At 45.2% G+C, this 26,713-nt stretch overlaps 1 protein-coding gene across 1 annotated transcript; it reads right to left on the bottom strand.

Annotated features, from left to right (window-relative positions):
• Nucleotides 1–65: 65 nt before the first annotated feature.
• LOC309615633 (uncharacterized protein C13orf42) lies at nt 66–25,075 on the bottom strand. The gene is made up of 4 exons (XM_082365662.1): nt 24,544–25,075; nt 10,087–10,234; nt 7,678–7,909; nt 66–6,701 (listed from the first exon to the last, which is right to left on the bottom strand). The coding sequence occupies exons 1-4, from the start codon at nt 24,946–24,948 to the stop codon at nt 6,527–6,529; spliced, it is 960 nt and encodes a 319-aa protein (XP_082221788.1). The 5' UTR covers nt 24,949–25,075; the 3' UTR covers nt 66–6,526.
• Between the last annotated feature and the right edge of the window lie 1,638 nt (nt 25,076–26,713).

The raw sequence follows: 26,713 nt of genomic DNA, 5'->3' as shown, positions 1-26,713 counted from the left end.
CACTGGGAGCTCTATGGAAAGCTGAAGTGAATATATCCAAAATAGAACTTTTTAAAAAAAAATAAATTTATTTATTTTTGGCCGCGTTGGGTCTTCATTGCTGCGCTTGGGCTTTCTCTAGTTGCAGCAAGCGGGGGCTACTATTTGTTGCCGTGCGTGGGCTTCTCACTGCGGTGGCGTCTCTTGTTGCGGAGCACGGGCTCTAGGCATGCAGGCTTCTGTAGTTGTGGCACGTGGGCCCAGTAGTTGTGGCTGGCGGGCTCTAGAGCGCAGGCTCAGTAGTTGTGGTGCACGGGCTTAGTTGCTCCACGGCACGTGGGATCTTCCTGGACCAGGGCTCGAACCCGTGTCCCCTGCATTGGGAGGCAGATTCTTAACCACTGTGCCACCAGGGAAGCCCCCAAAATAGAACTTTTGATTTCACTCCCCACCCAAAACCCCCTGCTAACCGGCCCCTCTCTTACTCAGCTTCATAAATGGTACCATCAGTTGCTAGTTCTCAGGCTAAAACCCCAAATATCCATGTCTAATTCACAGCAAGCCTGAATACCTCTAGGTCCTCCTTCAGAGTTTATCGGAAGCCCAATCATCTTGAATTACCCCATCCTCCCACCCAGGCTCCAGGCTCCACCATCTCTTGGCTGGGCCACTGCCCAGTGACCCTACTGGTTTCCCAAGTGTTCCTTTTGACCCCTACATTCCAACCGCCACCCAACAGCCAGAATCATCTTTCAGGGACTAAATCAAATTATGTTACTTTCCTGCTCAGAACCCTCCAAGGACCACCCGGCACATTCCCTTCTGCATCCTCAGGGTCCCCTGATGCCATCCTGCCTCCGGACTTCCCGTTGCCTCCTTCCTTTCCTTTTCCTGTTCATCCCTCGTCTCACTCAATGCTCACTCACAGGTCTCTGTTCAAGCATCACATCCTCTGAGAGGCCCTCCTGACTAAGCGCCCCTCCTGCCCCTCCACTCTCTAGCCCTTTCTCTATTTTACTTCATAGCATTTATCATTGCCTGGCACTTTATTATACTTAAATATATATACACATAATATACAATTGTTTACTGCCTGTACACCTCTCCTCCCAAATGTGTAGGTGCTGAAGGCAGGGATCTCGTCCTGTTGTTCTGCTCTCAGGGCCTGGAAGAGTTCCAGGCAAATATGGGTGCTCAGTAATACCTTAGGAATAAATTAATGACATCTTTGATTTCCCTCAAACCTGCCGTGCTCCCTCCAGCCTGAATTTGCCCGTGACATTTCCTCAGCCTGAATCTCTCTCTGCAGTCCCATCCCTTTACATTTCAATGCCTCATTTTCCCCTACAGATCTCAGCTCATTGTCACTTCATTCATTAATGCAAACTGTCAATCAGTTGTTCAGTCAACAAACACTCTTGGTGCAGGCACCGTTCTTGACGCTGGGGATAGAGCACAAACAGAACAGACCATGCTACTGCCCTCGTGGGCTCACGCTCTGATGGGGTATAGTCGTGTGTGTAAGTGTGTGTACGTGCTCATGTGTTGGATCACAGTACACATGGTGCAGCCAGCATAAAGCACGGTGGAGATTGAGAGCAGTGATGGTTGAGACATGGTGGTCTGGAAAGGCCTCTCTGAGGAGGTGACACTCGAGTGTTGGAGTGTGACAAATGAAACCATTCGGGATCTAGAAAGTCCTCCCCAGCCACCCTGCCCGACTGGCTCAGAGCCCCCGCTTACAAGTTCCCCGGGACCCTGAGGGCCTCCCTCACAGCGCTTGCCACGGTTCACATGAAGTGGTGTAATCCTCTGACTCCTGTCTTTCCCAGCAGTCTGAAAGCTCTGTGAGAGGCTCTGTTTAAATGATTTCCCCAAACGAAAGGCTGGGACATAGTACACGCTCGTAGTCTTTGTCAGATGGCAAGTAAGCGGATAAACAAACATGGGCAATTCCCCCAAGAGAATGTCCAGCGACCTTTGGCATCCTCCGTGGCCCGTGAGATCAACCAAAATGGCCACGTGAATTGATTTACAAAGTAGATCTGCCCAAACCCTCCCCTCACTGCCACCGCACACCTCCTGCTCCTTCCAGGAAACGCTGCCCGGGGCACTCCGTGTTTGATGTGCGTGTGATCCACACGGGGACCCTGGGCAGGATCGACCACAGAAGTCAGACCTGGGGCTTGAGAGCCACTTCCTGAGGACTTGGGAAGCTTCGACTGGTTCAATCCAACAGCTTTTCAGGGGCTAGCCTCCAGGCTCCACCCCCTCCACAGCTAGACTGCATCTTCTGAGGGCTCTGCTCTCCTCTCTTCAGCTCAAGATGGGATCATGCTCAATTCTTTCTTTTTTTTTTTTACATGTTTTTAATTGGAGTATAGTTGAGTTACCGTGTTAGTTTCAGGTGCACAGCATAGTGATTCAGTTATATATATTTTTCAGATTACTTTCCATTGTAGGTTACTATAAGATACTGAATATAGTTCCCTGTGCTATACAGTAAATGCTTGTTGCTTCTCTATTTTATGTACAGTAGTTTGTGTCTGTTACTCTCATCCTCCTAATTTATCCCTCCCCCACCCCCTTTCCCCTTTGGTAACTGTAAGTTTGTTTTCTATGTCTGTGAGTCTGTTTCCGTTTTGTATATAGATTCATTTGTATTATTTTTTTAATTCCACATGATATCATATATTTGTCTGACTTCACTAAGCATAATATTCTCTAGGTCCATCCATGTTGTTGCAAATGGCAATATTTCATTCTTTTTTAAGGCTGAGTAATATACCCTTACATATGCACACCACATCTTCTTAAGCCAATTTTCTGTTGATGGGCACTTGGGTTGTTTCCATGTCTTGGCTATTGTAAATACTGCTGCTATGAACATTGGGGTTTATGTACCTTTTCAGATTAGAGTTTCTGAGTGCTCGATTCTTGATCCCCACCTGACCAACTCTACACTCCTCTTTTGACTTCCCCCAATCTATCCATTCTGGCTTTCCATGGCTACTCAGTAGAAACCTTGCCCTTTGGTCAAGGTCATCCCCTTACTGTCCACTTTCTGCAACTGTCCTGATGACTGTCTTTTTGCACACTGCTCCCCCCAGCCCCCGAATGCCAGCCTTCCCCGGCACTCAGTGAAGTGATAGGTGCTCAGCACTGTTTTATCTGAGTTCGTCCTATCTTCCCCCTTTTGGATGCCAGTTGCCGAAGGGCATAAAGTGGAGCTTATACTATTTTGCTTGGTGCATAGCAGTTGCTTAATCAACTTGATAGATTGATTGAAGGAAAACATCACTCTTGACCAGCAGTGATGTTTATGTAGAACTGCTGCCCGTTCCAAATCCTTACAGGGTTGAAGTGCTAACGTTTTTCCACTTGGGAATTTTGTACAATTGAAAAGCCTTCCTCAAATAGGAACCTGTCAGACAAGACAGAATTTCACTTTAACAAAATGACAGGGTAGCTGCTAGAACCAAAGGAATTTGGAAATGTAAGCTAAGTCAGAGCTTGCCATAGATATTGGGCTGTTATAATTGAGCTTAAAAGAAAATTGGGCCAGATTAATAACAAGAACTAGAACATCTTGTGATACGATGTGTGGTAGGCTGAATAATAGCCTCCCAAAGATGTCTCCATCTTAATCCTCTGGACCCGTGAACATTACCTTATTAGGCAAAAGAGAATTTGCAGATCTGATTAAGTTAAGGGTCTGGAGCTGGGGAGAGGAGTGTGGATTATCCAGGTGGGAGTGATATAATCACAAAGGTCCTTTTAAGAGGGAAGCAGGAAATCAGAGTAGTTGGAGACGTGATCACAGAAGCAAAAGGGCTGGGGTGAGGCAAGGAAGGGGGTCACAAGCCAAGTAATGCAGGCGGCTTCGGGAAGCAGAAAAAGGCAAGGATATGGATTCTCCCCTCAAAACCTCCAGAAGGAACCAACTCTGCCCACACCTTGATTGAGCCCGGTGAGACTGATTTTGGTTCTTCTGACCTCCAGACTGTAAGAGAATAAACTTACGTTGTTTTAAGCCCCGAAATTTGTGGTAATTTGTTGCAACAGCAACAGGAGACTAAGCCACCAGGAAAAGGCCATCAGTGATGAGGGGACTGCAGCTTCCTGTTAGAACCACTCTGGGCTCTAAGAGTGGGCACCAGAAAGCTCTGTCCTGGCAGCCCTGTTCTCAGTTGCCTAGCAACCAACCAAAGAGCTGGACGTATATGACTCACACTAAAGGCTCCCATGTCTCTTCCACGTGAAGGAGAAGATATTTTGGGGTGGGAGTAGAAACCAAGGCTAGAGAACAAGCCAGATGCCTGGGACTCACATCCTCTATCTGGACATTCTGTCTAGGGATAGGTAGATTTTCATGTATCAAAACAGAGACAGTCCTGGGAAAGCTAGGGCCGCTAACATTGCACGCCAACCATGAGCTGATTGAATAACTAGTCAATTCAAGGGAGAAAAGAATCAATCACATCAGCTGATTTTACTGAACTGACTTCTATTGTCTCAAATGTTATTCATTTCAAGACCCCAGCAGACACCACCTCAGGATTCCCCAGGCAGAGCCCAGATCCTGGGGTTTATCACCAATTTCAAAGACCTAAAATCATCCCCAAGACAAGCCAGCCTTATGTTTCTAAATCATGGAATTTTTCAGGCAGTCTGTGTATAGTCTCATTAAAGACAAAAAAAATATACAAAACATGAAGCAAAAGAGAAAAGCACAGCTTCGTGTTCCATAAGCAATAAATGCTAAAAAAAAAAATCAAGACTCCAAACATCCTATCTGTCCTGTTTATTTTTTTCTTATCTATACAAGCAAAATATATACAGTGTCTTCACCACATAATGTCAGGGTTGATCTACGATAAACTGTAGTTTGATAAGAGGCAGAGTAAAGAGATCTTTATTCTGAGTCTATCCTGAGCAGTGGACTCTCATTTGTGGGGCTTCAAAACAAGGCCACATTTGGGGAAAAGAAAGATATATGGTTATGGAACTTGGTGGGTGATAATGCAGTTTATAAAACAAATCTCCCAAACATTTATTCTTCAGTCAAGCTTCTGGCTATAGTGGGCTTAATATAAGCAACAAAAAGAAAGAAAATTCCCAAACATTGACATTGGCACTCAAAAAATAATAAAGGGAACTATTAAGACATTTCCAGTATATTTTCATTCTGAAAATGTGTTGATATAAAATTTCTTGCCCCACACCATGTTTTCCTCTTTCAACACTCAAACCTCCAAGTCATCAATTCTCAAAGTATGGACCCCAGACCAGCAGAATCAGCAACACCTGGGAACTTTTTAAAAAATTTTATTTAAACTAGAAAAAAAGAAAATTTAAGCATGTCACATAATTATTAGTTTTTTTTTTTTTTTTTTCTCATAGCAGTTACAAATACTTAGATTCAGAGAGTCAGGTTCACATAAATAAAAGCTTCTTTCTACAAAAAACCTGAACAATAAGAAATCATTGCATGGGCCTCGCAGAAGGGAAGCTTTATTCAGTTCTCAGAGGGACCTTAGCCTAAAGCATCCTTGGCTTAATTTCGATTACCGGTGTTTCCTAGTCTGTCTCCTTCCCTTATCGCCATTGACACTCCTGCACCACCCCCTGCCAGGTGACTTCTTTTTTTTTACAAGAAAATGCCAGAAGAAATAGCTGAGGATGGACAAAGTGCAGTGTAGTCTCCAAACCAGTGGTTCTCAAACTTGAGGGGTCAAACTATATGCAAATGCGCAAAAAGTACGTGAGAAAAGCAAAGAATATGTTAAATATGTAATTCAGACGGTTATGGAAATCAGAAATCCTTTCTATTCCAAAAGGTTCTGATTGCCCTCTGAACTGGGGGAAGGGAGGGGCGTAGCATTCATACACTGGCTGTATGGGTATCTATTAGGATTTTGGAGGCTGGGGGTGCCCAGGCAGGACACACACCTTCCCCCCTCCCACTGCCAGGACACTGGCCTTGTCTTCAGCCTAACCCTGCAGAAGTTTCCAGAACACTGTGAAAAGGGTTAGGGTGAAAAAAAGCTGCTTCCCAAACTGCATTCTGCACAAAAGAAGGCAACTTCAGTACATGACCATAACGTTTCTGAGCCCTGTGGGGAGAGGTGCTGCCTCTTTGAAAACTTTGGCCCAGAGGTCCATGATGGGCAAATTTCCTGGTTTCCTGTACCAAGTGGGACGCTCACAGTCACCTGGACACATGCATGGAGAGCCAGGGACAGGCCAGGGGAGGCCGGGAGTGAGCCTGGACCTTCCGTTCCTTCCGCTCTTGAAGACCAGCAGGGCTGTAATGACCAGCCAACTCGCCCGTGCTGGGAAAGCCAGGCTCCAGAAGGCCCCTAAGGCAGGCCCTCCAGGAGGCCACGGGTATGTTTGGCACTGGCTGGGCACCGGCAGGCAGTGTGCTCCTGGGCCTGACTTTGTGACAATTTCCACTTTTAACTCTACCAGACACCTCCTGCTGCAGTGAAAGCAGACGCCTTCGGGGGAACCCAGCCTGAGCCAGGCTGCAGGGCTGAGGCCGTCAGGGCACTGTTCGTTCCCAGAGTCTCTCCCGAAGCAGCCACTGCCCTCTGGGGTTCTCTGTCTCGTAGCGGTCCTCCCCCGGGGATGCCAGGGGCTCCAGCGCAAAGAGCTCTGCGTCCCAGTCCGTGTCGTCCCCCGAGAAGTTGAAGAGGATCTGTCTGGAGCTCACCAGGCTGGAAGGGAGGAATGAGGCAAAGGGTTTAAGTCTGGCTTGGCTGGCCGCACGGAGAACGGATGCTCCGATTTACCATCCTGACGGAGCCCATCGGATGCTCCCCTAGTGCTGGGCCTCGTGGAGGACAAAGCAGTATCATCATGGGGGCTGTGGGTGGACCTCAGCTGGACCTCACCGTGGCCCTGGAGGGGAAGGATGGGTGATGAGGGTTGAGTCCTGGTTTTAATATGTCCAGTACATAGTCCATTTTTATGGGAGGAAACTGCCATTTAGAAAACCCCTGAACCCATCAGAGTTGGACGGCTCTTGTAGAAACAGAGGAAGACAGGTGGACGAGCCGAGACAGGCCCTTCTGTTGTGAGAGGTGAGCTCCCTGCAGCATGGCCTAGGGTGGCCAGATCAGGAGCCCACATACTTCTCTGAAGGAGTAAGTCACAGGGATTTGGGGGTTAGAGATGGCAACTCGTCTTGGGAGAGGAGGATCTGTAGGGAGAGAGGCCAAGAGATGGTGGCAGGAGGGCCAGGAGGGGCCCAGTCAGCGAGATGTTCTCCATCCGAGCCTGGCAATGCCTTTCTACAGCAGGGCCATCTAATTGGTTCAGTGCTGCTTCCCTCATGGTGCTATGCCCTCCTCAACCCCAAAGTCTCATTAAAAATCTGCGGTACACAGTGTGTCAGTGGCACTTGGGGGAAAGAGTGAAAGAGGATGGACAGAGCATGAGGGCTAAGTGGGCCAGAAAGGGAGAGGCAGGTCCAGAGCTCGAGGTACAGTTAGGGGTGGGGACAGTGGTGAACCAAGCTAGACTGTGAATATAAGACTATCAAAAAATGTTTTAAACGAAGACCTCCCTCCCCCCATACACAAAAGAATGATTTTCCCATGTAAGATGGGGGTTCAGGGCACCTAAGAAGCAACCCAAGAGTCTGGTGCACATGACAGCATCTTGGTTATGCTATGTGACCCGAGCACTCACTCTTTTTTGCAGGCTTTGGGCTTAAATTTCAACGTGCTGAAGGCCCCTTCCACAGCCTTGGGCAGGTAAATGGGGTGCCTTTCGAGTCTCCTCTGAGTGCCGACGGCCCTGCGCTCCGTGCTCCTCCGGAACTGGCCGGCTGCCGTGTGCCCAGCAATGTCCTCTGAGCATCGGCGGGGCACCCGCAGGATCCAGTTGGAGTGCAGGCTGTGCTCCCGGGAGCTGGTGGCCACTAGAAGAGAGAAGCAGGGCCCCCGGGAGAGGAGGACTCGCCACGGGGGGCAGCAGAAGGCCACGGAGAGGACAGATCCAGCTAAGAACCCACAATACATCCATACGTAAAACAGGAAATGCTTAGGAAGGCCCGGAGAGCCAAGCAAAGGGGATGATTCAACTCTGCAGTTATCGTTTGGGGAGACGGTGCACTAGCATGTGTCCATTAAAGACAAGCACATAGCCCTATGTTTACTGACTTGGAAAGATGCCCATGATGTATTGTAAATCGTTAAGTGAAAAGAGTGGATGAAAAATAGCAAAGAGATCTTGTTTTTGTTTAAAAAGAGTAACAAAGTGGGCCTGTGTGCGTTTAAAGCCTTTTTGAAAGGACGTACACCAAACTGTTAACAGTGGTTATTAACTCAAGGTGGTAGAATCACAGGTCAAATTCTTTACTTTCTTCTTTATACTTTGGTGTACTGTTTGATTCATTTGATTTACAGTGAACATATGTTACTGTGGCTATCAGAGAGAAAACATGAAGTCATTTCCATTTAAAAATTATAAGAAGATGACACATCTGTGAAGATGACACTTGTGCCCTCAGTAGATTTCATTGTCCTTTCACCAATGTCTGGATTCCCCAGGCCTGACTCTGAAGGTGAGGGCTGTTCTTTGTCAGGGGCGGCAGTGGGGGGGGGGGGGGCAGGCCAGTTACCCTGCAGGGTACAGTGAGCTTGGGGAGTGGGAATCCCCTTCCGTGAAACGCCACAGAACCCAGTGAGAACCGAAATCTCACAGACACATGTCCATCAGGGCTAGAAAAACAACAACACACCACAAGAATGTAATCTTTGAGCATTAAATAAAATATTTAATATTTAGTATTAAAAATTATTTAGTATTGGTACCAAAAGCTGTTGCCTCAATAACCAGGGGCCAGTAACCGCTAAATTAAATCATCATTAATTATACCATGAGGGTCAAGTCAAAGATTAAAGAAACTGAAAGTTGAGTTATGGAATTTAAAAGTGGGCTCAGCTCATGAATGTGGTTGAGTTATTCGCTCTCCATCAGGAGACAGCCAGTGATACACCTTGGCAAGGAGAAAAGGCTCACCCTCGGCCTTCACCTCACTCCCTCTCCAACAATCCAGACTGGGCTTGAGCAAGCACCCCGGCCCTCTCCTGTCTACACATCCTCGCAGAGTGGTGGCCCATGAGGGCCACAGGGGGAGTGCTGGGGGGAGGGGTGCAGAGGGGTGACAAAGTGGGTGAAGGGTCAGAGTCGGGTCCAGCAGACAGGGCTGCCCAGGGCCAAGCTAGCTCAGGTAGGGTCACAAGCCCAATTTTTAAATATAATTTGTCTATTCCCTTTTCTTCTTCTTTTTTCAATTCTGGTAAAAGACACATAACATAGAATTTACCATGTTGCCATCTTGTAGTGTACAGTTCAGTAGTGTTGAGTACAGTCACATCATTATGTGACAGATCTCCAGAACTTTTTCATCTTGCAAAACTGAAACTCTAAACAGACCTGTGGTTGCCAAGGGGGATGGAGTGGGGGAGGGATGGATTAGGAGTTTGGGGTTAGCAGATGCAATAGAATGCATCTACTACATATAGAATGGATAAACAAGGTCCTACTGTATAGCACACGGAACTATATTCAATAACATGAGATAAAACAAATAGAAAAGAATATAAAAAGAATGTATATATATGTATAACTGAATCAGTTTGCTGTACAGCAGAAATTAATACAACATTGTAAATCAACTATATTTCAGTAAAAAATTAAATTAATTAAATTACATTAAATTAAAAAATCACAACAGCTGTTTAAAAAAAAAAAACCTGAAACTCTATACCCATTTAACAACTCCCAACTCATCCCTTTCTTTAATTGTTGCCCTATTGCTTTCCCTCCTGGAGCCTTACAAAATTCCACCCCACCTCTACTGTGGAAAATGGACCACAGGGAAGGAGTTTTTGTCCAAATACAGCCTGAGGATTGAAGGGGTAGCCTGGAGTGGCAGCAGCGGCCACAGTGACGACAAAAGCCAGGGCCCCAAGGAGTAGAGCAAGCTCAGGGCCAGGCTTTGGCTTGCAGATGTGAGTTTCCGTTTAATCAGAGAAAGTCCACCCCAGAGACCCCACTCCACCCACCTCCTGCCACCGGAATGGCACTCACCATCGAAGTCCACATCTTCGTTCTGTGGGTCAACCTCAGCAGCCCGCGGCCGCTTCTCCGTATCCAGCTCTGCCATGATGGAGTCAAAGAAGGCGATGGCCTCCGCCACATCCGCGCTGAACTGTGAGGGCTTCTTGGGCGTTGCTTTCTGCTAGAGATGAAGGGCAGAGAGGAGAAAGCAGAGCTGCCTGAGCCAGCCTTGGGGCGCCCACACACAAGTGACATGGAAAAAGACCACATGTTGCTGAAACTAAACCAATGTGAAGTTATGAATTTGCAGGTCAATTTGAATAAGTGCCCTTGAAAGGAAGGTAGATACTCCAGATCCGCACTTGCTGTAGGTCAATGGATTTCGGATTATCTCCAGGAGGGGGAGTGAAAGGGTGGGTAGATCTGCCTCTGTCTCGGTCAGGGACTGTTATTGACCATTAGGCAAAATAATTTGTCTTTCTTTGGCCTGTTGCCTGCTGATAAATCCAATTAGGAGATTGTACAGTTCCTTAGGTAGGCGATGAGATGCTCACAGCAGGAAAGAGGGGACAAGATATGTTGAAAATAAAATACTCCAGAAGAGTTTTCAGTACCTAAAGTGGCCAAATTTCAGTTCAATCATGGAATAAATTGAAGACAGATTGGTGTGATTGTTTGAACAGTGTAAGGAATAATATTGGGTTGGCCAAAAAGTTTGTTCAGGTTTTTCCATAACGTCTTTGAAGTAGTTTAAAAAAAAATCTACAGAAAGCCCAACTAGGTTCCAGGTTCTGTCCTGACTCATTCTTCATGACGCTATCATCACCATCATCATCATCACCATCATCACCATCATCACCATCATCATCATCATTCTCTTCACAACAGCCCACAGTCAGTCACCAGCGACCGGCATCACGGAAGTTCAAGCACCATGGTGGACTTCAATGGAGAACTCATGATGTAGGCACAGAATCAGTATGTGAACTAATAAAAAGCTCCCTGAAGAATTTAGGAAATAAGAGAACTCAGGGAGAAAAAAGAAAGACAATATGTGTTAACCTGGGCTATTTGGACCAAATGTAGAGTTCTTTTATTTTTTGTGTGCACTTTGAAAGTGGGATGGTATTAAAAATGAAAGTGATTTAATTGCAGATTTGCATGTTAGGAAACTAAAGGATGACATCTTTATATATGCATAAGATTTTGGTAAAATGTATGCATTTTGTACCACTAGGAAACATTTGTACCACTAGGAAGCCACGCGGCTTGCAGGATCTCAGTTCCCCGGACCGGGGATCGAACCCGTGCCCCCAGCAGTGGAAGCACAGAGTCCTAACCACTGGACCACCAGGGAATTCCCAGGAAACATTTTTAAATAGAGGATTTTTCCCTTTTATATTTGTAAGGAGCATTCTTGGAGAAAAAATTTGGAGAACCACAACATACACTGAACCTTTTCTGTTAAAAGTGGAAAACTATTCACATGTAGTTATCTCACCCCCTTCAAAGAGCCCACTAAAATGAAAGTGGGCAGGGGGAAAGTTGAAACCCAGAGAACAAGAGAGAGGTCATCAGTGAGAGAGATTTCCAAGAGCTCCTGCCAGATGGAAAGAAGTTGAAGCGGGGGAATTGATGTAACAGCGCAGAGGGACCGCCCTCCCAGAGAACCATGGGTGGTTGAAGCAGCTCAGAAGGGGGACAGTTTGACCCTTGGAACCGGAAATGCTCCAGACTTGGCAACACCAGGCACACCAAGGGTTGGAATGAAAAACTGAGGGGCTGGTTGAAAGTCTGTATGAGCACAGAAGACTGGGCCACCAGCATCCTTCCTGCAGGCAGATAACAGGAAGGCTCATATCTAGAGGCAGGTCCATATGCTTTTATCCTCCCCGTGTTTTCTCTTGCGGTCCCTCTGCCTTGAATGCCTTATCTGGCCAACTCCTATCCAACCATCAAGATGTGTCTGAGACAGCTCTTTCTCCAGGAAGACCACCCTCTCCTGGGCTGTTTCCCTCCCCCAGGCTCCATGGTCCTCAGTACCTAATCTAATTCTACGATGGCACATATTATTTTAGAGAATTTTTTGTGAAGTGGAAGAGAGAGAAACAAAGAATCGAGAAAACCACATGATCTGGACTGAGCCCCAAAGGAAGGTTGAATATTATTTAATAGAAATGCAAGGTCTGTAGGTTTTCCCATCTCAAAAACCATCTCCACATGGAAGGGATATCACTAAGTCCCTAGTAGCAACTGCCATCAGTGTTTGGCTGAATGCAAGAGTCTCAACCTTGCTCATAGGCACCATATTCTTTTCCATCTGGGTCACCCTACAATTTCATCTAAGCTGTTCATTCCTCAGTGTCCCCAGGAAGTAGACTTTGGCCAGAAGCTCAAAGCAGCCTGGATCAATTGCTTTCATTTATTAAAAGGCTTAAAAGAGAGTCAACTTTGGTGTCTTAACTATTAAAGGCTAGGAAAACAGCAATGAGCACACTGCCAGTAGTTAGGTTAACACAAGCCCTTGACTGTGGCCTCTTGTGAATATCCCCCATCTCCTCAAGAATTATCCTCTAAGGATAATATTTACAAAATAAAAAAATAAATTACCAGCATATACATCACCACCTCAGCCATTGTACTCTCTGTCCATCAAAAGTAATGGACAAAGACCCTTTCAGCTGCACATTTCGTTGGTTATTCCAAATATTCAAACATGTTTCTTGTTTGCAAAATTTCAAGCTTGGGGACTCAACACTCCCGCACAGCTCACCCTCTCTGCTGTGCTTAGCAGTGGTTGCCTTCCTGGGCACAGCCACAGACACTGACAGATAAGCTCCTTGGCCAGCACTTAAAAGTCTGCTCTTTGGGGCCGCACATCCGGGGCTCTGCTGGACCATTCAGTACATTATCACCGTTATAAAGCTGGTTTCTGTTAAAAGAGCTTTTGGATCCTGGTGTGGCTGGAGAGTGAGACATTGGTGACATTATTTGTGGTTGACCCCTATGTACCTGTGTGACCAAGTCTCATCCCCAAAGAGAGCTTTCCCCAACTTGCTTCAATTACCTTCATCAGTTTCGCCCAAGCCCTTCTTGGAATGAGGGAGGAACATAAATAAATGAAAATGAATAAACAATTGCTTTCCTTCCTTCCTTAGCTCTGCCTTCCTTCCCTGCAAATGAAAGCACCACCCCTTGAAGGAGTCTGGGGACCCGGTTGGGGGGGGATGATGGTTATGAGGGGTTATGACTCCCCCTCATCCCTGTCCAGGCGGTTCTCACAGTGGAGCCCAATCCCAGCTGGAGGTTGGACCCTTATTGGATGCTCTTAAAGAATCTCCACACTGGCCCTTTCCCAGATCAATTAATTTAGATAACCAGGTGATTCTAATACAGAGCAGTTGAGACCCTCTTCTCTCTAAGGATCCAGGCATAGGGAAGGGAGCAAGAGGGCCCATGCTCCCCATCTCGGGGTCTGGTTTAGGTTGAAAACCTTAAATACCAGTCTCATGCCCTGAATTTGCAAGAACAGACAGGAGTGTCTCCATGAAGACAAGGACACAAGGGACAGGACCCAAGAGGATAGGACACAGGTCAATGAAGAAAGAGAACAAAGCGCCTGGATTACAGGGCCCGGACTCTTATGTCCCTGTGTATTTCCCATTGCTCCGCACATAGAGACCAGGTAAAGGGACCCCACCCCCCCTCTGCCCCATCCCCTTACTAGCTACAGGTATGAGGGCATCCCACTCATAGGCATGCACCTACCTTTCCCACCCAGTTCCCAAACGTGACCTAAATCACCTCCTGGCTTGGGGTGGGGGGGAGGGAGGGCAATTTCCTCTGTTTGTATTCATGCAGTTTTGTTTGCATCCTGGGTGTAATGTTTGGTATTCATCTCTGCTAGTCTTCATTTTGACTAGACAGCAAGTTTTTTGTTTCTCTCTCCATCATTTCTTTTTGAAAACACAAGCAAATGTGTATTAACCCACTCTTTAAAAAAACAAAAGGTAGCATACAATATCCCCCTGTGAATTGCTTTCTTCACTTGGTGTATCCTAAGAATAACTTCACAGCAGTAGAGATCCTCCTCTTCCCTTTGAATAGCTGCACAATTCTCCACTACACAGACACACTGTAGGAATGAACTACAGTCCCCTATTGTTAGAGCTTCGGGTTGTTTGAAATCTTTTGCTGTTACAATTAGTGCTTACACATACATCATTTTGCATTTTGCCAATAATACCCTAGTATAGGCTTCTAATTGTAAATATTCAGCTCGCTTTACAGAGAGAACGGTAAGCATCAAGTGATCTGGCAGGTCAGTTAAGTAAGATTTGGTTAACAAATCTTCTATTGTACTTTATAAAGTATACTTTTAAATGTTTCCAAATGAATTTTGTGATGATTTATCTGAGTACCAATGAAACTGTGGGTAGTCATCAGTTAAATCCATTTCACCTGTAACCTGTCTTCCCACATCAAGGTTGTTTTAATTGTTGCTACAAGACTTGCCTGTCCTCCAAGAAGCATGGAGCCTAAACAAGGTGTTTGCCTGAGTTGTTTTCCAGAAACTTGGCATCACCTGTGTCTAGTTGGAGCTGAGCCAGTTAAGGCTGGAAAGGACTACCAACCCTCCAACCGGGCATGCGCGAGTGTCTGCTCGGTGACGTTTTGACATCAGAGGGCTGAGAACTCCACCCTCAGATGGTGCTAGGCGCCTCCATTATTGGACGTGCAGAGGGCTGTAGGCTAGTTACACCTGCACAGAATGACAATTACCCCACCCTTTCCTTAGTTCCCCACACCCCAGACCGCCCTGCTTCTTTACCTCATAGATACCTGAGCGTCTTGCCTTCCAGGAGGTGGATTTGAATTTGTTCTCCTGTCTCCTCGTTTGGCTGCCTTGTGAATAAACCCTCTCTTTGCTGCAAATCTCGGCATCTCAGAGTTCGGGCTTGCTGTGAATCAGGCAAACAAGCCTGGTTTGGTGACACCAAGGTTAATCTACAAGTCCAGGCTCCCTGGACCTTTTCAAGTCCTAGTTTAAACTCAGGCTGATTCTGGCTTTTCCTGCCTTTCCCGCAGCTTCCATGGGCCTTTCTGGTCTCTACTACAACCTTCTCTTGGTCTCCAACCAAGACAACTAGCACAAGAGCTGCACAACTGAGGCTCAGGGTTCAGGGCTCAGGCTAACATCACAGAAAATCTACTTTACAAAGCAGGGGTTGCACAAAATGGGGCGTCAGTCATCAACACCCTTGGGTGAGACCCAAATGGTTCTCCCTCTCTGAACTCAGAACTCTAAATAAAAGTGGACTTCCTCGCCCCGCCACCCCCCGATTTTGACTTTTTCCTAGCCCAGAAATGAACTACTTTGGAAAGGCTGCGTGTAACGCAGGCTGCTGCCTGTGGCCCCTGCTCAGGCCTGGGTTTCGCAGGGCTCATGTTCCTTCTCCAGCAGCGCTTCCGCAGCCCCAGGGGAAGGCGCTTTCTCTGAAAGCCATCTGTACTGCATTGCCGACTCCCCTTTAACCTTCAGTGTCCTTAAGGTTATCATTTTCCAAGCCTCCCCGTCCTACCCCCTCACAACTGGCCTGGGTCTTGGATTACTTTCCCCAGATAGAACACTTGCGTCTTTCCAAACCAAACTCCACCGTATTTCTCATTTTAATTTTTGAGTCACCCAAGGCCGTTTATTTTTCTGCATTTCGTATCACCTCCCATCCTGCCCAGTTTCACCTGCCCTTGGGGTACTTGAGCTTCTCCAATCTGTTTACTTTCTTCTGGGATCTGTCAGTATTTGTCTGCAAGAGATCTAGGTGCTCCAAAATGAACTTCCAGTTGTAAACAGAAATATTGTGTCAGAGGTTAGGGTAGGGGGACATTCTAAACCCACCCAACGTCAAGAGGACTACCACTAAACATCTAGCCTCTTCCTCCCCTCTTCTTCCTGGAGTCACTCCCCCCCCCAACCTCTTCGGAGGGCCAACTCACACGGCACCTTCTTTTCGAAGTTTTCACTCATTGCAGCAGACAGACCCACACACATCTTTTCTATGCTCATATTCTGCCTTGTGTGGACAGCAACGTTGTATTATACCCTCAGAGCCCCACACTAGACCCGTGATCCTTAACCTCGTCTATGAAATAGCTTTGGCAAATAGCACTCACAGATAAGACCGTCTTTGGATAGACTCTCACTGCCAGCCATTACCTACATGAGACAAGTTGTCGGATATACCCAACTTCCAACATTCTTGTTGTAATTCTACCTGTTTCTCTTCCAACACACCAGTGTGGTTCAGGCAATGATGCTGAGAGTTGCAGCTTCAGATTATGGGCTGCATCAGGGCAGGCGGACTGTCTTTCCATCTATGAATGTGGAACACCCATTTCAATGCCTGACACGGAGTAATTTGTAGAATGAATGAATGTATGCTATATACATGCCATTATCATATGTTTATATTCTCCAACCAGTTTGCAGGTTGCTAATGTATACTTTTGGATTTAACTTAGCAAATTTTGAGAACTCTGTACTCCTTATTTTTATGGAGTCTTATAATACTGTCTTGAGCTAATCGTACCTGGAAATCAAAATGTCAGTTCATTGTGATGAAATTTCCAGGATCAAATGTGGGACTGGTCTGGATTGGAGAGATCATTTTCCCTTGGATCATTCAGCTGGGTGAAATGAAATGCAAAACAGCTCAAATTTATCCACAAGCAATATAATGTCCTCAAAAGAAGCTTTTCAGGATACACCTTAAAAGCTCTAATACATCCTCTTTCCTTCTGCCATCCTTGAAATGGCTATTCAAGATCAAGTCCAAAGCAATACTTATCTTATCCCCTCTTTTTTTTTGGCTCTGTCAGGTCTTAGTTGCAGCACGTGGGATCTTCTTTTTGGCATGTGGACTTCTTAGCTGCGGCATGCATGCGGGATCTAGTTCCCTGACCAGGGATTGAACCTGGGCCCCCTGCATTGGGAGTGCAGAGTCTTAGCCACTGGACCACCAGGGAAGTCCCATCTTATCCCTTTTATATTACATCACCTAAGGAAATGTGTACCCATCATTGAATAGGGGTTTGTGATAAAAGAATAGGAGCTTAAGAAATGAGAACTGTAAATCTGAGAAACAAACAACTTGGGAGAAGGTATAATCACTGAAATTTAAATGCATATGTACACATACCCACATCCAAATTTTCAATAGATACGCTAATGGTAGACTTGTCAGAGCTGAAGGAAAAAAATAGTGATATACACAATAGAGCTGAGAAAATCAGCCCAAAGTGATAAAAAGAAAGGACAAGGTTTGTCACAAACTGTAGTATAACTAAACTTGGGAATTACCTCTCATAGCTAAACATTACAATCATTTTGGAATCGTACCTGCATGTCTTTTGTCTTTGGTATTAGAGGTTTCAGACTCACAGTCTGAGGCTTAGTCTTTTTTCTCCGCTTTATAATCTGAAGGCCATTGTTTCCTTTGCTAGGACCTAGTAACTCCTCCCCTTAAATGTCACCTAAATGACCATTTCACTTTAGTTCAACACTAAGTGAAGGTTTTTTGCTCACATTTATCAAACTGTTCGAAGCCTAACTAATAGAAATGAATTAATATGCTTGAAACATAGTATAAAAATCTTCACGCCCGATACGTGAAACATCACAATCCAATGAGAGAAGGGGTGGATTTGTCCATAAATGGTGTTGAAACTTTGCTATTTGGGAAAATTTCAAGTTGGATTTTCACATCCCACTACATGTAAAAATAAATTGCTGAATAGATAAGAGGGTTGGGTTTTTTAAAATGGAACTATAAAAAAAGGAGAAAAACGGCAAATATGCAACTGACCTTGAGACATAGAAGGACTTTCTAAGCATGAAGCAAAGAAGTATCAAAGACAACAATTGACATATTTGACTACATAAAAATCAATAGTATTTGTAATGATAAAATTGTACTCTTAAGTAAAATTAAAAGATACATAACTTTGAGAAAATATTTTTAACACATGTGGCAGACAATGTACTCACATCCTTAATATGAGTCCAGATAAATAAATAAAAATATTTAGTAGAGCCAAAAAATGTATAAAGACATGAATGGGCAATCCATTAAACAAGAAGTACGCATTGGTTTGATAAAATAAAAGGGTCATTCTTTGCTTAAGCAATAATCCAAAAAAAGTACATAAAACAAAGCAGTTAATCTATTATTATCAGTAAACTTTAAAAATTCATGACACTACTTGGTGCTGATAAAATGCAATAAGAAGGGCTTTCTAACTCACTGTTGATAAAAGTGTAAATTATAAAATATTTCTGGAAAACAATATGTAAAAGAATCTTTAAAAATGAATGGCCTTTCACCTTTGGCCCATTAATCACACTTTTAGGAATCACTGCTTAAAAATGCCTTATAGACAGAGTAAGATGAATTTATTTACAATGTTTAACAATTGTTTAAAGAATGTGAGTTGTTAAATTTTTTGCCATTAATACTTTCAGTTTTCAAAAACTAGTTAATGAGATAGAAAAGAACTCACAATATAAATTATGAAAAAGTATATGGTATGAGCCAAATTTAGTAAATTTATACATATACACACTTTAGGGTTGCCAAATTTAGCAAATAAAAATATAGAATGGCAGTTAAATTTCAATTTTAAATAAACAGTGAATAAATTTTTAGTATAAATGGACACCAAATATTATATGGACATAATTATACTACAAAAATCCATCGTTTATCTGAAATCCAAATTTAAACAGGCATCCTTTATTTTACCTGGCAGCCCTAATATACATATCTGCAACTATACAAGAAATAAATGATTGAAAGAAAATATACTTAAATATTTTATAGTGATTGTCTCTGGATGATAGGCGATAGGATTCTGGATCATTTTTATTTTCTTCCTTACACTTTTCTGTGTTTTATAAATTTCATTTAATGAGCAAATATAACTTAATAATCGGAAACAAATGTTTACCTAAAAAAGTGTCTTTTTGATGGTAAACTCTGATCCATTGCATGTGGGATGTTTTAATTGTTAGGATCATTCCATATGAATATCCCCAAACTATATTCTACTGCATTAAAAACAAGATAATTTTCCACTCACTGAAAACCACAGACCTCTTACTTTTCCAGGTCTTCCATCAAACTTTGTAAAGTTCCATTCTTAAATTACAATTGAAGCTTCTCGGGTTATTAGTTTATTGAGCATCTACTATATGCCTGGAGCTGCATTAGAGGTTGGAGATAAAAAGAGAAGTAAGACATGGTGGCCCCACTCAATGAGCTCACGGCCAGTAGCAGACACAGCAAATGAACAGACAATTACGGTGCTATGTGCTGACTGCTGGGTGCTGGGTGCTGAGTGCTGAGATAAGGGTCAGACCCAGAGAAGGGGGACATCCACTGCCTTAGATTGTGGACATGAGAAATGGCTCCCTGGGGCAGTGCTTTCTCTGCTCTCTTAAAACACAAGAAGTTAGCCAGGTGGGCGGGGTGTGGTAGAGAGGAAAAACGGAGGCCGAAGTACTGTATTGTTTCTAGGCTGAACAAACGGCATATGTCTGGAAGGTAGATTGGGGAATATAGTTACCTGTCTTGTGGTCTGACTGAGAGGGGCTGCAGGAATTGGATGCTCTGTTATCAATGATCATTTTACTGTCTGCCATCTTCTGGAGAGCGCTGCCAAGCATAATAGAATAGTCTTTGCAGCTCATACTGAATGTTCACTGCCCTTCAACTCTGCTAACCAGATACAGGCAAAGTGATAGAGACCTCCAGTAACTGATGCTCACAGAAAACCTGCACTTTAATATCATTGTGTTTGCAGAAAGTCCGCCCAACAGATCTGAAAAATAAATCCCAGTGGTATGGAACCGATTCAGAACCTTCTTCCCATTGCATATGCAATTTATATATGGATGATTTGGAATCTTTTTAGATGAATTGGATTCAGATCTTTCTACCACAGAGGAGAAAAAGAAATCTATTTGCTGTTGACTTGGTCTTATTTCATGAACCAGGACTGAATGGCCAATGATAGAAAATTGATTCTGAAAGCTAACTATTATCAGAACAAAACTACTTGAAATAAAAATCAATCACTTTTGGCAGGCATTCTCCAGAATTCCACTGGTTCTGTTTAAATCATTCTTGTAGCAGGTGAATTTCTTTAGTTGGAGCAGGGTGGGAGGGGGGTTGGTGCTGGGAGGGGTGTGCATTTTGCAGCTGGTTCATCCAGGCAGACATATCGGGGATCGAAGCTGTTCAGAACTATATGATTCACAGGTGAATTGATGAAATTTCTTCTGGCTGTGGTGGGTGACCAGGAACCCTGGCTTTGGAAAATGTCAGCCCAAATCTTCTGGGTAGAGTTCCCTGGGGCACTGCAGCCAACCCCAAACAGCCTCTCCGGCAGCACAGACACCGTGGTCCACCCAGGTCCACTTAGGTGGTCCAGTTCTCACAGAGGGATGCTGGCTGTTTACCTGTTTATCTGGCTCTAAACCCGTGGGGAGCTGTCCTCAGTGAGGACCCCAAATGCTGATGAACACTCTGGGCAAAGTCACAGCATAATCTCCAACTTTTTCCTCCTCACCTCCCATCAAAACCCAAGCTCATGGACCGTAAAAAGGAAGGAAGTTCTGACACAGGCTACAACATGGATGAACCTTGAAAACATTATGCTAAGAGAAAGAAGCCAGTCACAGTACGACAGATACTGTATGATTCCAATTATATGAGGTTCCTAGAATAGGCAAATTCATAGAGACAGAAAGTAGAATACAGGTTTCCAGAAGTTGGGGAAAGGGGAAATGGGGAGTCACTGTTTTCTGTCTAGGATGATGAGAAAGTTCTGGGAATGGATGTAGTGGGCTACACAGCACTGTCTTTAATGTCAGTGAATTGTACACTTAAAAAATGGTTCAAATGGCAAATTTTAAACTTTTTGTGAGTATTTTACTTAAAGAGGATATTATATTTTAAGAAATAAAAGATCATTGTCAAACCTTTTATAAAAACACTCTCCTGATTCCTAAATGAAGTGTTTTTAGAGCCTCCGTGACCTCTTAAGGAATTCATTTTCTAGTGTTCTACTAATACACTTTCAAAAAGTGTTCTAAAAATATATTAATTAGGGCTTAATAGACTTTTGGATGAATTGTTATGGGTTTATATAAATGATCATTTGGAAAAGCTCACTGAAAGCTCTGATGTAAAGAACTCTGATTATTGTCTGGCACTTAACCATATGAAAGGTGTCCAGCGTTACACATTTTTCTTTAAAAGAAATTTATATAGGGCTTCCCTGGTGGCGCAGTGGTCGGGAATCCACCTGCCAATGCAGGGGACACGGGTTCGAGCCCTGGTCCAGGAAGATCCCACAGGCTGTGGAGCAACTAAGCCCATGCACCACAACTACTGAGCCTACGCTCTAGAGCCCTTGAGCCCGTGTGCCACAACTACTGAAGCCCGCGCACCTAGAGCCCGTGCTCTGCAACAAGAGAAACCACCACAATGAGCCCACGCACCGCAACGAAGAGTAGCCCCCGCTCGCCGCAACTAGAGAAAGCCCACGCGCAGCAACGAAGATGCAACGCAGCCAAAAATAAATAAATAAATAAATTTATTTAAAAAAACAAATAAGGTCACTTTCTGAGTGCTGAGTGTTAGGACTTAAATATAGGATTTGGGGGAGACAAGATTCAGCACATAACAGGGGGTCAAGGGAAAAGAACAGAGTTTGCCCTAAATCTGAACATCAGCAAGTGTTTTCTACCAATGCAGGAAGGTGATGACATTCTTGAAGCAAGGGCCCCTCCGGATCCCCTGCCCCTGCCGTGCACAGAGAGCCAGGAAGGCCACCTTGCTAGCCACGGAGACCTCACCCACCGTTTCTCAGGCACGCCCAGCAGACAGCTCTTTCTTTGGGAGCAATAGGGAAGGAGAGCAGTTTGTCTCCAGGCTCCTATACACCTCCTGCACCATACATTTCAGAGCAGTGAACACTGGACTACCTAGTATGTGCCAGGTCCTGTCACAGGCCGGATCTTGCTTCCTCCTCACAAGGTATACTCTTATTTCCGTTTGTATGCTCCAGAAATAGAGGCCCAGAGAGAGAAACTTAACCTGACAAAGGCACACAGATGCTAAATACAGACCTAAAATTCAGGCCTTGATCTGACTAACTTCAAAGCCATTTTAAAACTCTTTCCTGACTTATTTCACTAAGCATAATATGTTCTAGGTCCGTCCACATTGTTGCAAATGGCAGTATTTCATTCTTTTTTATGGCTGAGTAATATTCCATTATATATATCTCACATCTTCTTTATCCATTCATCTGTTGATGGACACTTAGGTTGCTTCCATGTCTTGGCTATTGTAATTAATGCTGCTGTGAACAATGGTGTGCATGTATCTTTTCGAATTAGTGTTTTCGTGTTTTTCAGATATCTGCCCAGGAGTCGGCTTGTTGGATCATATGGTAGTTCTATTTTTAGTTTTTTTAGGAACCTCCATACTGTTTTCCATAGTGGCTGCACCAATTTACATTCCTACCAATGGTGTAGGAGGGGTCCCTTTTCTCCTAGAGAATACCACACTTAGTGAAATAAATCAGACAAAGAAAGACAAATACCATATGCTATGACTTATATGTGGAATCTAAAAACTAATACAAATGAATGGATATGCTAAACAGAAACATACTCACAGGTATAGAAAACAAATTTATGGTTACAAAAGGGGAGAGGGAAGAGGGGAGGGACAAATTAGGGGTATGAGATTAACAAACTACTATACATAAAATGGATAAGCAACAAGGATTTACTGTGTAGCACAAGGAATTATACCCATTATCTCGTGATAACCTATAATGGGATATAATCTGCAAAAATACCGAATCACTATAGTGTATACCTGAAACAAACACAATATTGTAAATCAACTATACTTCAAATAAGAACAAACAAACATAACACCCCTCTCCTGGTTACAGCGTGGCAAGAGACATCTCCCGAGGAAATCCCTGCACTGCATCATACCTGGGCCGTCTTCACAGCCATCCCTACAGGGCCAGAGCGGGTGTTCTACCTCTAAGCCCTCCCTCTGTCTTCAGATGCTGAACTAGGATTGGAGCTGAGAGGAAGAGTGCTAGGTTCTACCAAGAAAGGGCTCCATTTTGCAGGAAAATGTAGTGCCTGGTGGGAATCCAACCAGAACCGAGGACCCCAGGATGCTCAAGCTGGAAGTCCACAAATCACGGCAACCCCTCTGTCATCGGAGGTGGCCCCGGAGGAGGGGGGGTGCTGGCCCACACATCCGCAGCTGGTTGGCCACAGGGGCAGTACTGGAACCTAAGAGTAAGACACTTTGTGTCGGCCCCAACACTGCCCTACTTCTGGAGTTCAAATGGTTATTTAAACTGCTCCCACCTGGGATAAAATGCAGACAGTTGAAACCAGTTGGGTGAGACCAAGCCCTAGAGATCTGGTAACAGGCCAGTAGGTCACTCAGTGTAAATGGGACTTGCAGGCCTGCAGGACACTCTGGGGGGGGCAGGGGGGGCATTGTTGGGCCACACAGGCCTGCTCTGAACACCTTAGAGCCCAGTCACCAGGAGAACAATTGATGGCAATTTAAAATAGCCTCAAACTTTTTTTTTTTTTAATTGAGGAAACAAAGGAATAAGTAACAGTGAGTCGGGGATCTTAGCAAAATCAGGTCACTGAGGCTCAGCTTGCTCTTCTGCGATACAGAGGGACTTTCTCCCCCCTTCCCTTCTGGCATTATTCATTACTGGAATTATCTCAAGAAAAGGTAATGTGTACAAACACTGTAATAAGTATGAGATAAATGCAAGTTCTTTCTTTCACTAATTTCCTGCTTGGTCTGCCTGGGCTGGAAGCCTCCAGTGCCCAACAAAGTTGTCATTCAGTCTCCTTCGAGTCACAGACTCTCTCTGAGGCTGTGCCCGAGTCCCCCCAATACTCGGGCTCACGGAACAGACAGAGAAAATCCTCCAAATGTTCACTTTTCACTGGGATTTTTAGATGTGATGGTAATAATAAAAATAACAAAAACTTGTTGGGAAGTCACGTGCTGTCACTCAAACGTCATACAAGCATTCTCTCACCCAGGAAGTGGGCAGTAAGCGACAGATGTGCCCTGCACACCGTCTGTCTGACACCAAGCCCGAGTCCTCCCCACAGGCTGCTCTGTGGATGCCAGAAGCTGCTCCTCCCCGTGGTCTCCACGTGAAAACTCAGCATGGGACCGGCCATCCTTCCCAGGCTGGCGAGATGGCAGTGGAGAGTCTCTGAGGTGGATGGAGCTGTCAGCCAGAAGGCGCAGATTAATTAAGCTGCGCGTGGATGATCCAGGGCTCCAACCCGCGTCAGAGGCTCTCGGAAAAGCGCTCACGTCAATGGTACTTCTCGGCGGCGGCACTCACCTTTATTTCTTTGGAGGCGGACTTCTTTCCTCCCCTGGAGGATTTCGAGGAGGTGGAGGAGATGCCCGGGGCGCGGCTGGGCTTCAGGTCACTGAGGCTGCTAAGGTACTTTTTGCGCAATGCCAGCAGCTCCTGTAAGTAATGCAGGCAGTCCTGGGTGCGCGAGTACATCCACGCCCGGTCCCCCTCCTGCTGCAGGTAGTACAGGCCGGTGTCCATACTGCTGGCGCTTTTGTATTTCTTTAAGGACTCGCTGAACTTCTCCCCGTGGTCCCCGACCACGTACATGGAGCTGCTGCGGATCAGCCTCACCGGGGGGCTGGCGCAGTCGTAGTAAGGGCTCTCGGCCACCTCCGCCTTCCTCTGCGGGCCGGAGGGAAAGATGGAGTGGAGCTTTCTGAGCATGATGCTCGGTTTCTCTCTGCGGGTGCCTTCCAGCTGCCTGCGCGGCGCCACTTGATCTAGCTGGGGGCCCAGGAGCCAACGTGCAGGCCTCCTGCCATCTGTCTTCCCGGAGGCCTCTGATTCTTGGAATCCCAGCGAGTGTGGGCTTGGTCAGGCGGGCGACCCGGGCATCTCTCATGGGGTGGGGACCTTACATCCAATAACCAAAATGCCATAAACCACCTGAGGACGTGAGGGAGTGCGCTGTGAGCTTAAAAGCAAGCTCCCTGGCTGGCTTTATGCACCATTTGGTGCGCGTACCTTCCACGCTCTTCCATCGAAGGCCCCAGCTGGATGCAGAACACGTGACATTGCGTTTCCTGCTCAGCTATTTTCTTTCTTTTTCCTTTTTCATTTCTGGATGTGGTCTCCCTCGATTTGACTTGATCGTGGCGTGCAGTTTTACGTTTCCACCTCGGCTGATCTGGCCCTGGTCCTGATTCCCTGTCTCCAAAATGAAATCCTGCTTTTCAAAGACAGCACTAAACCGATGACAGCGTGTTGCTTGAGGTAAAATCCAGTCCCCGGAGATGGACCCGGGTGGACACAGCCAGGGCCTTTGGCAGGAGGCTCTCAGATCCCCGATAAAGTGAGCTCTCAGCAGCGTCCGAGCGTCCTGAAGGCGCCTCGGCCCGCGGTAACGAGACCTGGCCGCCGTTACCAGATAGCAGCTCATTGTGGAGACCGGAGGATTCAGATATCCGACCACAACTTTCTGCACAAAAGCCTCCGTGAGCCGAGGGTGGTCACATATACGGGGCAAATCCCGTTCTTTAGCTTGAGCACATTTTCATTTAAATAGACTCTCTACAATCAGACACGAACTAATTTTTCAAGAGCCTCGTCTGAGTACGTTAGAATCTCAGGGACCTTCCGTCTAGAATTCTTCCCAGGCAAATGCTACACATCATTGCTGCATTCATTTTTCTACACAGCCTATTTCTCTCCCAAATTTCAGAGAGCTGAAGCCTGATAATCTCCAGCACAGGCATTTTCTTAAGCTGAGATGGGTGTCAGAGGAAACTGTGAGAAATTGTAATAAAATGTTATGGGATGTGTGTGTTAGAATGGTTTATGTTTGCTGGTTTTTTTTTTTTTTTTTTTTTTGAGGAAGAAAGTGTTTATGGTTTTATCAGATGTTCAAAGAGATCTGCGATACAAAAAAAAATTTTTTTAATGTTTATATCCTGCTCTAGAAAAATAACCATGCCTTTTAAAATGTAACTTAAAAGGACATTATAAATGTATTCTTCTTGAGTGCATCCTCTGCATGTGACATTCTCTCAGGCACAGTGGTAAGATGGTCCCGAATATGTAGACCCATTTATGCTTTACATCTGCAGAGTGCTCTAGGGCTGATGAAGCAGTTCCATAGATGTTGATTTATTGAATCCTTGTGGCTTCCTTGAAAGAGAAGCATCATTTCCATCAACATCATTATTGCTCCTCAATTCACAAATGAGAAGGTGAGCCTGGAGAGCTTAGGAGGCTCAGCTAAGGTCTAATCAGGCAAGTGAGAAAGGTATCCTCAGACCCAGCGCTCCAGCTTCAAGCCCAGTATTCTGGTCCCACTGCCCCTTGCTGCCAGGGGCTGTAAAGTCACGCGCTCTGAGGTCTCCTGGGGGGGTTCTCTATCCAGCCCATTTCTCTGGCTTCACACAAACACAATATCCAAGAACCCAGGATGGACAAGTGCTGATAGAATTTCTTCTCTGAGGAATCCAGG

The sequence above is a fragment of the Balaenoptera borealis genome (assembly GCF_965194805.1).
Source record: "Balaenoptera borealis genome assembly, chromosome: 18".
NCBI classification, from domain to species: Eukaryota; Metazoa; Chordata; class Mammalia; order Artiodactyla; family Balaenopteridae; genus Balaenoptera; species Balaenoptera borealis.
The sequence above is the reverse complement of the archived record's forward strand: the minus strand, read 5'-3'. Positions and strand labels throughout refer to the sequence as shown.